Here is a 12,260-nt window from a genome sequence, read left to right as displayed (position 1 = left end):
CACTGAAACTTTCATAATACACTGATAAATTAATATTTGTAAGTATCAGTGGTACTTCATGGGCACAATTTTAAAAAAGTAAAAAAAAACAAAAAAGAAAGAATCTCAGACTTCCAACATTTTAATAATTCCTTCCTACTGCCATGTGGAACGTCTGGTGGATTCAGAAGAACAACAGCTTCCCACAGAACTTAGCATAGATGACTAAATGCTTTTGATAGCACAGTGAACCTCTATTTTAAGATTTCACTTTCAACTTTGCATTACAGTTCACCACCATATGGCTACAGGCCAAATGTTAGGAATTTGCAATAAGAATGAAAGCATACACAAACTCTTGGAAGCTACCAGTGAACCGCTGCAGCAGAGGTGGTATAATACATTTTATCTCAAGAGGCAGACTTGAATTTTTACAGCAGAATATTTCACTTAATTGTGAGCCACCTGGACTTATGAAGAAGGGCTAAGAAATGATCAAAGTTCACACTACTGCTTAGATAATTCATCAGCAGAAAGATTACTGTTTTGGTTCATACCTGCTCAAAAGACATCTGCCATCTGTTCAGAATCAATTAACTTCTTGGGGTTTTTTTTTAAGCTTACATTTTACAGGAACCAATTTCTTTACTAAGCACCTAAATTACTGTAATATTTCCTTTGGCTCCTGAAAATCTAACCAATGACAACACAACTTCTCTTAACAGTACTCTCAAGGTAGCACTAAGACATGGGATTTACAAACATGGTAAAGTAAAAAGTTGGTGGACTTTTAAAATCCCTCAATTTAAGGAGGAAAGCAAAACCTAGATCTTGCATAAACCAAGTAAAAAGCTCTAATGTAAAACTATAAACTCTTCCAGTCACACTTTGACAGAAGGAGCCTGATCCTCTCAGAGCAAGCTGGGCATGTGTAGGCATCACCTACTGGGTCAGGTTTCCTGAAAGATTTATGTGAAGGAACCCCTTATTTCTGGATATGTGTAGACCTTAAACATGTAGTAAATGCTTGTCAAGAAGGAGCACTTAAACACAGATGTGAAAGCACTTCTCCAGAGCTCTAGAATACCTCCATGAAAAAACATGATCAACTAAACAAAGAGAAACAGAGAGAAAACACAGCAACTAAAGGACAAACATTAACTATGCTTGGCTCAGCCACAGCTCTGTTCCTTCCCTAGACATCATTTACATAATCCATATGTGGAATAGTGGCATTTAATAATTCATTCTGCACACAGCAGATTAAAATTATTTCTTTATTTATATACAAATTTTTCTTTTTATGAGAGAGTGAACTGGAAAATGTACCCAGAACCTGGCCTGCTCACCAGACAGAACACCTGCTACAAAACGTGTTTTTCCCCCTGCACCTTTCTTCCCCATGCTCTTGACGTTGGACTCCATGATTGACCAATCCCCAGATCCTTGAAAAGCCAATTATCTAAATTAGTAACAACTCCTGTCACTATTTTTGAAGCTGGCACATATCCCTAAGATAGACAGTAAATACTTATTTCATGGAAGCCAAGTTCATCTACACAACCCCACAGCCAAGAACAGAAAACCTCCATTGTTCTTTTCTCCTGCCCTATTACAACCATTTAAGCCTTTTAAAGCCCTCTCTTCCTATGTTCTGCAAGGTCCCATTTTAAGAACCACTTATGCAACAGCAAGAAGAGCTCATGGTTTCTGTGGACAGAAGAGGCAACAGAGGCCCATGGATGACAACCAATTATAGCAAGGAGCCAGGGGCAGCATATCTGCTTGGGATTTCCTATGACACATGGCCTCCTTGTTTCTACTGGCTATGCCCCCTTGCCAGAGCTGTCTCACTGATGCTCCACCCCTTTGGATGCCACTTACTTTGGCACCTCCTCCTAGCAGAATCCCGTGCTCTACTTCCACCTGTCAACACTTTTTCCTTCCACACTGCTACCCTACCCAATTTGTAACAGTTGTCTGAAAGTTGTCTACGTCGGGTGAGCGTGTCTGAAACCCCAGACACTTCACAGAACACCAGCAGTTTCTTGGTAAGCTCTAATCTAGGCTACTACCAAATTCAGTCAAAGCTTTGGCTCCACTGGGTTACCTCTCTACACATAGATCATGGTGGGCAAGTCTCAAACAAAAGGTCTTTTTGTACCCTGCAAGCTCGAACTGCAACCAGTGCAGTATCTCTTGCTCAAAATGGAGCTTTTTAGTGGTGGAGCAATGACTAACATATTATACAGCTGAATAAACCTTTTAACAAATGAAGCCATCCAGCAAATCACATTGCAGCTGTTGTCAGAACATCTGGTGAGGCCATCAAAATAACAAACCATCTACAAACCCATTCCCCTCCACCTCTCAGCAGGTCAGCTGTGCAGACATTGGAGTTATTAGGATTAAACAGAGATACAGAAATACCTTGTCCCCAAATATTCATTTACCTTGTCCTGAGGGCCTGCCAGGCTGCATCAATGTCTGCATACAGGTTTTTCTCAGAGGGCTTGCCAGTGCTCACCCCGTAGCCAGAGTAGTCATAAGAGAAGACGTTGCAGTTGATGCGGGAGCCAAGGCCAATATAGAAGCTGCACATCTGGCCCAGATCCACAGCATTACCATGTGAGAAGAGCAGGGTGTACCGGCCAGTGGGGGCACAACGTACGAACATGCAGCCCAGCCTGTTATCTCGAGCCGTGCGGGAGAAGAACACTTCCACAGCATCCAGTTCGCGCTGCGAATACTGCCAGTCCGCCCGCTCACTCAAGTGCAGACTGCAGGTGCCTGATCCCGTCGGGGTCCCTGCCCCAGCTGCTGCCCCAGCCTCCTGCTGCTGCTCAGGCTGCAGCACAGTATAGGTGGGCTCCGGGGGCAGGAAGGCCAGCTTGGCAGCGATGCGGCTGGGGCAAGGCGGGCAGCAGAACAGCCAGCAGAGCTCGCCCAGAGAGAAACCGTTCATTCTGGGGCCTTGTTCTGGCATCAGAGACACCGGAGAAAAACTAACCTATACTGGAAAGAAATCAAAACTGAACCAACCCAGTGCCTTCCTCCAGCACAACCTGCACACCTTCCTGCAAGGCCACCAGCTGCCCTCCCAAAATGCAAACAATGACAGCCTTGGAGGAACTACAGTTCAGCAAAAACAGTTCAGCTTTTCGCAGCCTGACAACGTGCTTATAAAAAAAAAAAGCCAACTTACAAACAAAAAAGGCAACCCCACAAGATGTAAGTGAAGTACACAAATCCCACAAATAATGCTACAGTAAATACAACTCTAAAGCACCACCCTAGATTCCCTCAAAGGAAACAGATCGCAAGTACATGTACACATGTACAAGACGAACACGCAGACCCCCCGGCTCGGTGCAGCGCCCAACACTAAGCGCAGGCGCTCCCCGCGCCAGGAACATGCAGCCGCGCACAGGAAGGGCCCTTCCCCCAGCACCACACGCGGCCCCGTCCCGGCCCAGCCCCACCCGCCACCGGCCCCGAGGCCCCTGCCAGGCAGCAAGGGGCCCCCTCAGTGCTACCGGCCCCGCCCCGGCCCAGGCAGCGTCCGAGCGGCGGCGGGAGGAGGAGGTGGAGGAAAAGGGGAAGGCAAGGTCGATGCTCAGCTGCGCGTCGCCGCGGGCAGGGCCATGCCGGCTGCGGCGCGGAGACAGGAGCAGGCAGCGGCCATGTCCCGGCGCTCTCCCCTCCTCGCAGCCGCACCGCTTCCGGGTTACGGGCGCGGAGCGGGGCCGCCCGCCGCAGGTGCCGGCGGGGACGGGGGCGGGAGCCCGGCGCAATCACAGCGCCCGCCGCGGCTCGCGGCTGCCCCCTAGGCCTTGCGCAGGGCCGCCCGCAGGTGCGCGGCAGGGGCGGGGCAGGGTTGGAGGTGAGCGGCAGCCCACAAGCGAGCGGGCAGCGCACGCCTGGCTCTTTAAGGGAGCCCCTCTGCCGCTGCCGCGGTCACGGCCGCCCACCTCCCGCGCATGCGCGCAGGGGCCGGGGGCAGGGGCTGCGGGGCGGGCGGGGCGCTGGGGGCTATGTCGCGATATATCAGGATATGTGTCGCCGGTTGTGGGGAATGTGGCGGGGGTTTCTCTGACCTCCCGCAGCCTCTCGGAATTTTCTGGCGCCGCTCCCGAGCCCTGCAACTCCAACGTGCTGGGGTCACCCTGAGCAAAAGGCAGTTTGGGGCTAAGGCCACCTTCGCCCCTCACAGTTTAGCAGCCGGCCAGGTTGCCTGTCAGCGGCGACTTTCCCGGGCTCTCCAGGCTGGCGAGGGAATATCATGAGGGGAGAGAAGGGCCGGCCATGAGGGAAAATCATGAGGGGAGAGAAGGGCCGGCCATGAGCAGCCTTCCAGTCTGAAGGCAGCCTAACAAGGGTGCTGGAGAGGGACTGTTCGTTAGGGACTGTAGTGACAAGACAAGGGGTAATGGGTTCAGACTTAAACAGGGGAAGTTCAGATTAGATGCAAGGAAGTACTCTACTGTGAGGGTGGTGAGACACTGGACTGGATTGTGCAAAGAAACGGCAAATGCTCCATCCCTGGCAGTGTTCAGGGCCAGGTTGAACAGAACTTTGGGCAGCATGTTCTAGTGGAAGGTGTCTGCCCATGGCAGGGGGCTGGAACAGGGTGATCTTAAGGTCCTTTTCCAACACAAACTGTTCAATGATTTTATGAGGGAAGATCATGAGGGGAAAGAAGGGCTTACCATAAGGGGAAATAATGAGGGGTGAGGAGGGATGGCCAAGAGGGGAGATTGTGAGGGGAAAGAAGGGGCAGCCATGAGGAGACATTGTGAGGGGAAAGAACGGGCAGCCATGAGTGGAGATTGTGAGGGGAGAGGAGGGGCAGCAGTGAGGGGAGATGATGAGGGGAAAGAAAGGGTGGCTTTGAGGGGAGCTCGTGAGGGAAAAGAAGGGGCAGCCATGAGTGGAGATTGTGAAGGGAAGGAATGGGCAGCCATGAGTGGAGATCATGAGGGAAAAGAAGGGGCAGCCATGAGTGGAGATCATGAAGGGGAAGAACGGGCAGCCATGAGGAGACATCGTGAGGGGAAAGAACGGGCAGCCATGAGTGGAGATCGTGAAGGGGAAGAACAGGCAGCCACGAATGGAGATTATGAGGGGAAAGAAGGAGCAGCTATCAGTGGAGATTGTGAGGGGAAAGAAGGGGCGGCCATGAGGGGAGATCGTGAGGGGAAAGAACGGGCAGCCGTGAGGGGAGATCGTGAGGGGAAAGAAGGGGCAGCCGTGAGGGGAGATGGTGAGGGGAAAGAACGGGCAGCCATGAGTGGAGATCGTGAAGGGGAAGAACTGGCAGCCATGAATGGAGATTATGAGGGGAAAGAAGGGGCAGCCATGAGTGGAGATTATGAGGGGAAAGAAGGGGCGGCGATGAGTGGAGATGGTGAGGGGAAAGAAGGGCGGCCATGAGGGGAGATTGTGAGGGGAAAGAATGGGCAGCCATGAGTGGAGATCATGAGGGGAAAGGAGAGGTGGCCATGAGGGGAGATCATGAGGGAAAAGAAGTGGTAGACATGAGCGGAGATCATGAGGGGAAAGGAGGAGCAGCCATGAGGGAAGACCATCAGTGAAAAGGAGAGGCAGCCATGAGAGAAGATGATGAGGGGAAAAAAGGGGCAGATATGAGTGAAGATCATGAGGGAAGGGAGTAGCAGCCATGAGGGAAGATTGTCAGGGGAAAGGAGAAGCCACCATGACAGGAGACCATGAGGGGAGAGCAGGGGCAGCCATGAGATGTGAGGAGTGCCACGAGGGCTGAGGGACAGTCATAAGGGGACAGGAGAGGCAGCCATGAGAGGAGATCATGAGGGGAAAGAAGGGGCGGCCATAAGGGGAGATCATGAAGGGAGAGAACAGGCAGCCATGAGTGGAGATGGTGAGGGGAAAGAAGGGGTGGCCATGAGGTGTGAGGATTGGCCATGAGGGGTGAGGGACAGTAATGAGGGGACAGGAGAGGCAGCCATGAGAGGAGATCATGAGAGGAAAGTAGAGGCGGCCATGAGGGGAGATCATGAGGGGAGAGCAAGGACAGTCATGGGGTTTGAGGAGTGGCCATGAGGGCTGAGGGGCAGTCATGAGGGGAGTGCAGGGGCTGCCATGGGATGTGGGGGGTGTCCATGAGGGGAGAGCAGGGGCAGCCATGGGGGGTAGGGGCGGCAGCTATACAGTGTGGGCCACTTAATAGGGGGCAGATGAGGAGTGGCTGCAAGTGGAGATCATGAGGGGCAGCCATAAGGGTAGATCCTGAGGGGGGAGCAGTTTGCCCTTTGTGACATGGTTTAGGTAGTGGTGGGCTTCGCAGTCCTGGGGTAACGGTTGGACTTTGTGATCTTAAAGGTTTTTTCAGCCTAGCTGATTCTATAACAATCCATATCCGAAATAATTCATTGAATAAATCAGCACATCATTTAGAGCATATGGCAGAAGCAGGGTGGTTCACAAAGTGGTTGTGGAGTTGAATCTCTATAACACATTCATTGACCCAGAGAGCAGAATGCAAACGATTGTGGGCAAAAGATGTATTTATGTGTTAATGCAGGTTATAACTGTAGCCCTGAATGGATAACTAGCACTGTATGCTTGAAAAAAACAACAACAAACCAACAAAACAAACAAAAAATAACACTGTAGTGTATCTCAAATGAAATTATAGGGAAAATTACACCTGTGCAGCTTGTACGTACTTACGTGTAATTCATGCACATCCAACCAGTGCCCTAACTTCAGGCACGGCATGCACGGAGCATTACGGAGCTCTCCTAATGTGTGTCCGTTACCCAACTGGTTACCTACATGGAAAAAAGTTTCAAGAGCTCAAGAAGAACACTGAGCTGGGGTCACTTCATTAGCAACAAGCCTGAGAAGAACTTCTTCAGTGCTAACATTTGTCCAAGATAGTTCAAAACCTGTATACAGAAGAGTTGGTCATGTGTGATATTGCTGTCTTTAGAATGTCAACAGTAAGACATCCAGCCACATCAATCTTTAGTTTTACTTGCAGTGGGAATCAGCCATCTGTATTGTGTCTACACTAATTGTTAAGGGAGAAAATGAAGGCTGTGTGTCTCCAGCCAGCTTGAAAAGCATGGCCTTTGGCATGGATGGGTTGTTTCCTGTAGAGGGAATAGAACATCCAGGTTATCACATGTGTCCCAGGTGTGTCCCTCTGGGAGAGTGTCACGGCCCAAAGATCGGTTAGACTGATGAAGCAAGTCCTACCTGCTGGTGCTGGTTTCCTTCAGGTAGCAGACATAGCCAATGTGCAGGCTCTTTGGACATCCGATGAAATGACAAAAGGGCCTCCTACTCCATAGAATGCTGTGGAAAAACCTGGATAAAGAAAATACAGAACAGATAAATGAGGAACCCTGTGAAATTCCTTAGGGATCACAAACGGCCTGAAGCTCCACCTACACTGTTAGAAGCATTATTGATATTCTGTGGGAAGACTGATACAGCCCTGAGAAAACCCAGGATATACCCTGAGAAGTGATTTGGCTGATGATATCCAAGTAAAGCTTGCCTAGTGCTGCTGCTATGCATCCCTCTCACTGCACACACAGTGAAGCCAAGATAAGAGCTCTAATTCGGGCATGTAGCATCAACTGAAACTAACATTTCTCAGAACCCTTTCAAAGGCTGTATGACTTGCCTGGAGCCAGCAGAGGCTGTTACATCATGAGTAGATTGCTACTCCAAAGAATAGACAATTAAAAGGACAGTATTTCCCATGCTCCACCCTGGTCCTTCCTTAGGTCATATTTATAGTAGTGAGATTAAAGTGTCCTCTTTGAATCCAGGGGGAAGTGTCATGAAATCTGCTCCTTGAGTGAACTGTGCAAACCTTACTTGTTAGAGTTTCCTTATTGTTCTCATCATACGCCTTCTGTAGTTTACATTAATCTCAGTCCTTTTTGTGTACAGTAAAAGAGTTCCTGCATAGTGGGTGCCTCCTCCAGAAAGTTAATATTTGACAAAGTTTTGGAGAACAAAATGAAGAAAGAAGTAAAGAAGGAGGGGTTGAAACAGAAATCATGCTGAATGAGAAGGACAGAGAAGTAAGAAAACCATGCTGGGTACTTCTGCCACTATAGATAGCTTCTGTTCCTCAAAGCTTGCTCCCTCCTTTCTTCATCCACCTGTTTTGCCAAAGATCTTCTACTTGCCCTGGGATGAGGATGTTTCCAGGATGTGCAGATCTTCTGATATCATTATGTCCAGGTACTCAGCTATGGTGAGCACAGAAAGACAATGGATGGAAAGTATGCCAATATTTGTCGTACTCAACGTCTGAAATTACTACTTGAAGAATTGCTGGTTTGGATCTTTCTTCTGTGTGTTCCCCTTGTAACTACTGCTTCAGTCCAGCAGTCCCTCATCTCAAGTCTCCTCTTTTGCTCCAACTCCATACTTCTCTTTGCTCTTTCTTCTCCTTTTCATTTTGCAGCCAGCAGGCATCTGCATAGTTTTCACTTGACCAAATGCTGTGAAAATACTCAGGAAAAACAGGTATTTCTGCTTATTCTGTTACCATACAACTCATCTTTTTAATGATCTGTAAATAAAGATGTCCCTACTGCCGTGCGTTGTAACTAACACAACACTAAGACTCATGAAGTACCCTCCTTCTTCACTAGATATTAATATATGGCATGCAAGGATGGAATAGATAAGCATTTGATAATAAACAAATCGTAATCCTACTAAGAGATGTGAAGTAACCCACAGGAATACATGTAGTCTATGAGCCTTTTACCATCAGTCTTTAATTAACTGTTGGTGAACCTAGGAAGATGTCTCAGATGAGCAGGGAAAATTTTCAAATAGCTACCAAAAAGGTAAATAACAACAAGTAGAGCACACAGTGGTTGGTTATGGCTTGATTATTTCGACCGTGTTCTCTAGTCACCATCCCTGTTGCACAGGCAGAGCACTTCACACTCTACTTCCTTTTCCTGAACACTAGATAGACAAAAGAATAGGAGAGGAGACAGTGAGATTGAAGCCAAAGAAGACACCTGGAGCAGCACTGTGAAGATTATGTATCTTAAACATTGACCATGCCTGACTTCCTGTTGCTGCTTGCCAACTGTGTGACTGTTACAGCTGGATAAACAGTCCACATCTAGTACCTGCACACATGCAGCTGTCTGATTGCAGGACTGGTTACAGATTCCACATTCAGACTGGAAAGTTCCCGTGCATTTTTGCGTATTTCCTGGACAAATAGTGCACATACTATATCTTACAGCTCATGTAAGTTAGTACCTGTGTGTCCCAGACCTCTTAGAATCATAGGATCATAGAAGAGTTAGGGTTGGAAAGGACCTTAAGATCATCTAGTTCCAACCCCCCTGCCATGGGCAGGGACACCTCACACTAAACCATGCCACCCAAGGCTCTGTCCAGCCTGGCCTTGAACACTGCCAGGGATGGAGCATTCACAACCTCCCTGGGCAACCCATTCCAGTGCCTCATCACCCTCACAGTAAAGAACTTCTTCCTTATATCCAGTCTAACCCTGTTTGAGTTTTAACCCGTTACCCCTTGTCCTGTCACTGCAGTCCCTAATGAATAGTCCATCCCCAGCATCCCTATAGCCCCCTTCAGATACTGGAAGGCTGCTATGAGGTCTCCACACAGCCTTCTCTTCTCCAGGCTGAACAGCCCCAACTTTCTCAGCCTGTCTTCATACGGGAGGTGCTCCAGTCCCCTGATCATCCTCTTGGCCCTCCTCTGGACTTGTTCCAACAGTTCCATGTTCTTTTTATGTTGAGGACACCAGAACCGCACACAATGCTCCAAGTGAGGTCTCACAAGAGCAGAGTAGAGGGTCAGGATCACCTCCTTCGACCTGCTGGTCATGCTCATTTTGATGCAGCCCAGGATGCAGTTGGCTTTCTGGGCTGCAAGCGCACACTGCTGGCTCATGTTCATTTTCTCATCCACCAACACCCCCAAGTCCTTCTCCACAGGGCTGCTCTGAATCTCTTCTCTGCCCAACCTGTAGCTGTGCCTGGGATTGCTCCAACCCAGGTGTAGGACCTTGCACTTGGTATGGTTAAACTTCATAGGGTTGGCATCAGCCCACCTCACAAGTGTGTCGAGGTCCCTCTGGATGGCATTCCTTCCCTCCAGCATATCAACTGAACCACACAGCTTGGTGTCGTCAGCAAACTTGCTGAGGGCGCACTCAATCCCACTGTCCATGTCAGCAGCAAAGACGTTGAACAAGACCGGTCCCAACACCGATCCCTGAGTGACACCACTCACATGTTCTTCTAGAACATGTTAAATCAGTAGCAACACTGAAATACAGTATCCCCCCATCCCCCACCCCCCCCTCCCACACCCCCAGCTGAAGCACAAGGTGAGACATCACACTGGAGTCTACCAAAATGAGGTGGTGGGGAAATAATGAAGCACTATTAATCAGCATACTTGGCAGTACTGTCATCACCCAAGTTGCTGTCACATTATTTGCAGTTTCTGGGTGAAGGTGTGCTTGAAGGAAGGATTCGAAAGGGAAAAAAATTGCTCTGGGGATGGAAGGGGACCTTCCCAAATGTAAGAGAAGCAGATGTAGCAGGAAGTGGTGTGTCTGAAAAAGACAATGCACAAGCAACAGATGGTGGCATCAAGAACTCACTGGAGACAGATACCACTCTAGTGCTAGTGAAAAGAAGATGAAAGGTTGTGTGAGAAACTCCGAAAATGTTGTCAATGAAGTTAAAGGTGTTGTATGGGATGTGCTACTGGCACAGCATTGGCCAGTGGAGTTAATAAAAAGAGAGGGATCATATGATGGGGATGGTTCAGAGAGTCCTCAAGAGAGAACCTGCAAAAACTGAACCAGCCAAAGCTGGTAGAGAATCAGGTATTGAAAATTATACCTGCCTTGTGCTCTTTGGCCAGCAGCATCTTGTGGTTTCCATGTATTCTTCTATTTGCTTGTCTTTAGTTGTATAATTAGATCTTAATTTGATCTCTTTCTATGACTAATAAGGAGTAACAAAAAGGTGTTGATAACTTAAGATCTTTTAAAGTGAACAGCTCTCCAGAAACACAAAGCCAGTCTCAGGTTTCTCAGATGGGTGTGTAAAATTTAATATTGCTGCCCCCAGCAAATTGATGCCAAGCTAATGCTAAACCACTGCTGCAGAGGAAACAGTAGATGGAAGGGATAGAGCAAGGAAGGGGAGCCAGACGCTGAGTCCCCTGTGGCTGGCCTTGCTGGTCCTTCTGTTGCCAGGAGGAAGGGAGAGTCAGGGCAGGAACTGCTACTTCTTGGATATGACAGGTCCTCCACCCTGCAGAGACTAGCCTCCCTGTTGGCAAGAGTGAACTCTGCATCCCTTTCAAGATGCTGCCATGAACAAAGCAGGCACTGGGGCCACGGCTCTTCATCCATCCTTGGCAGTCCAACACAGCAGCCTCCTTTGCAAATTGCTTAAGCTAGTTTTCATGCTTAGCTTGGCCCTGAAGCTCAAGGTGTTGTGTGTTTCCGATCACACAAGCAGCCAGAGCCCCAGACCTCGGTCTCTGTACGGTCAAGACTTTAAGGTGTAACACCTACATTAGTCACCCAGGATAAGCAAACTAAATATAACTTCCAGTAGATGGCCCATGCTTATGTTTTTTTCTGTTGGGTATATCCTTCCCTACATTGTACCAGTGGAAAAAACTTTTCATTTCTTATTTCTCTTGCTGCAGCTGAGCAAGATCGTAGCAATTTCCTCCCATGTAAACCCATGTAGCAATAAGCTTAAAAGGTCTGTATGGACAAAAGTGCATCAATTACTTTACCAGAATGAATTAAAAAAAAAAAAAAAAAAAGCAGAGAAACCCACAGAGCTTGAATGATCAATTTCTTCAGAAGTATGAACCTAAGATAAATGGTACTATTCAGGGTTTAAAAGGGCTTTCTCTAAGGTTTGCTGGAGTTTAATCAAGACACAGCTAGCTTCAGATTTGCTGTGAATACAGTATGAGAAGAATGTGGAAAGGAAAACAAAGATGTACAAACATCAAAACTTATGTGAGGGTGGGGAGGGAGATGGGGAAGTGGCAGCTTTGTGATAAACAATGAGGGTTTAGAGTCTTGATTTGCAGTGACTGCATTTTATGCCTGTCACTGGCAAATTGACATTTTAAAGATATGTTCTTGACTGCTTTTTCATGTCAGTATCTTTGTTCAGGCTATATCAGGGCTGATGAAAGGAATTTCAATTAAGGATGGAATCCTTTCCTTACTGTAT

At 48.1% G+C, this 12,260-nt stretch overlaps 1 protein-coding gene across 1 annotated transcript in view; it reads right to left on the bottom strand.

Annotated features, from left to right (window-relative positions):
* Window positions 1–3,196, bottom strand: part of ABHD17C (abhydrolase domain containing 17C, depalmitoylase) — a 29,038-nt gene extending 25,842 nt beyond the window's left edge. Inside the window, exon 1 of the mRNA XM_057427753.1 lies at window positions 2,433–3,196. Coding sequence (XP_057283736.1) covers window positions 2,433–2,965 — 533 coding nt within the window. The 5' untranslated portion in view covers window positions 2,966–3,196. The remainder of the gene's footprint in view (window positions 1–2,432) is intronic.
* Window positions 3,197–12,260: the final 9,064 nt, after the last annotated feature.

Source organism: Pezoporus wallicus, unplaced genomic scaffold (genome assembly GCF_028554395.1).
Source record: "Pezoporus wallicus isolate ANWC-B61680 ecotype Strahan unplaced genomic scaffold, APGP_CSIRO_Pwel_v1 contig_3952, whole genome shotgun sequence".
Taxonomy (NCBI): Eukaryota; Metazoa; Chordata; class Aves; order Psittaciformes; family Psittacidae; genus Pezoporus; species Pezoporus wallicus.
This window is presented reverse-complemented; position numbering and strand designations above follow the sequence as displayed.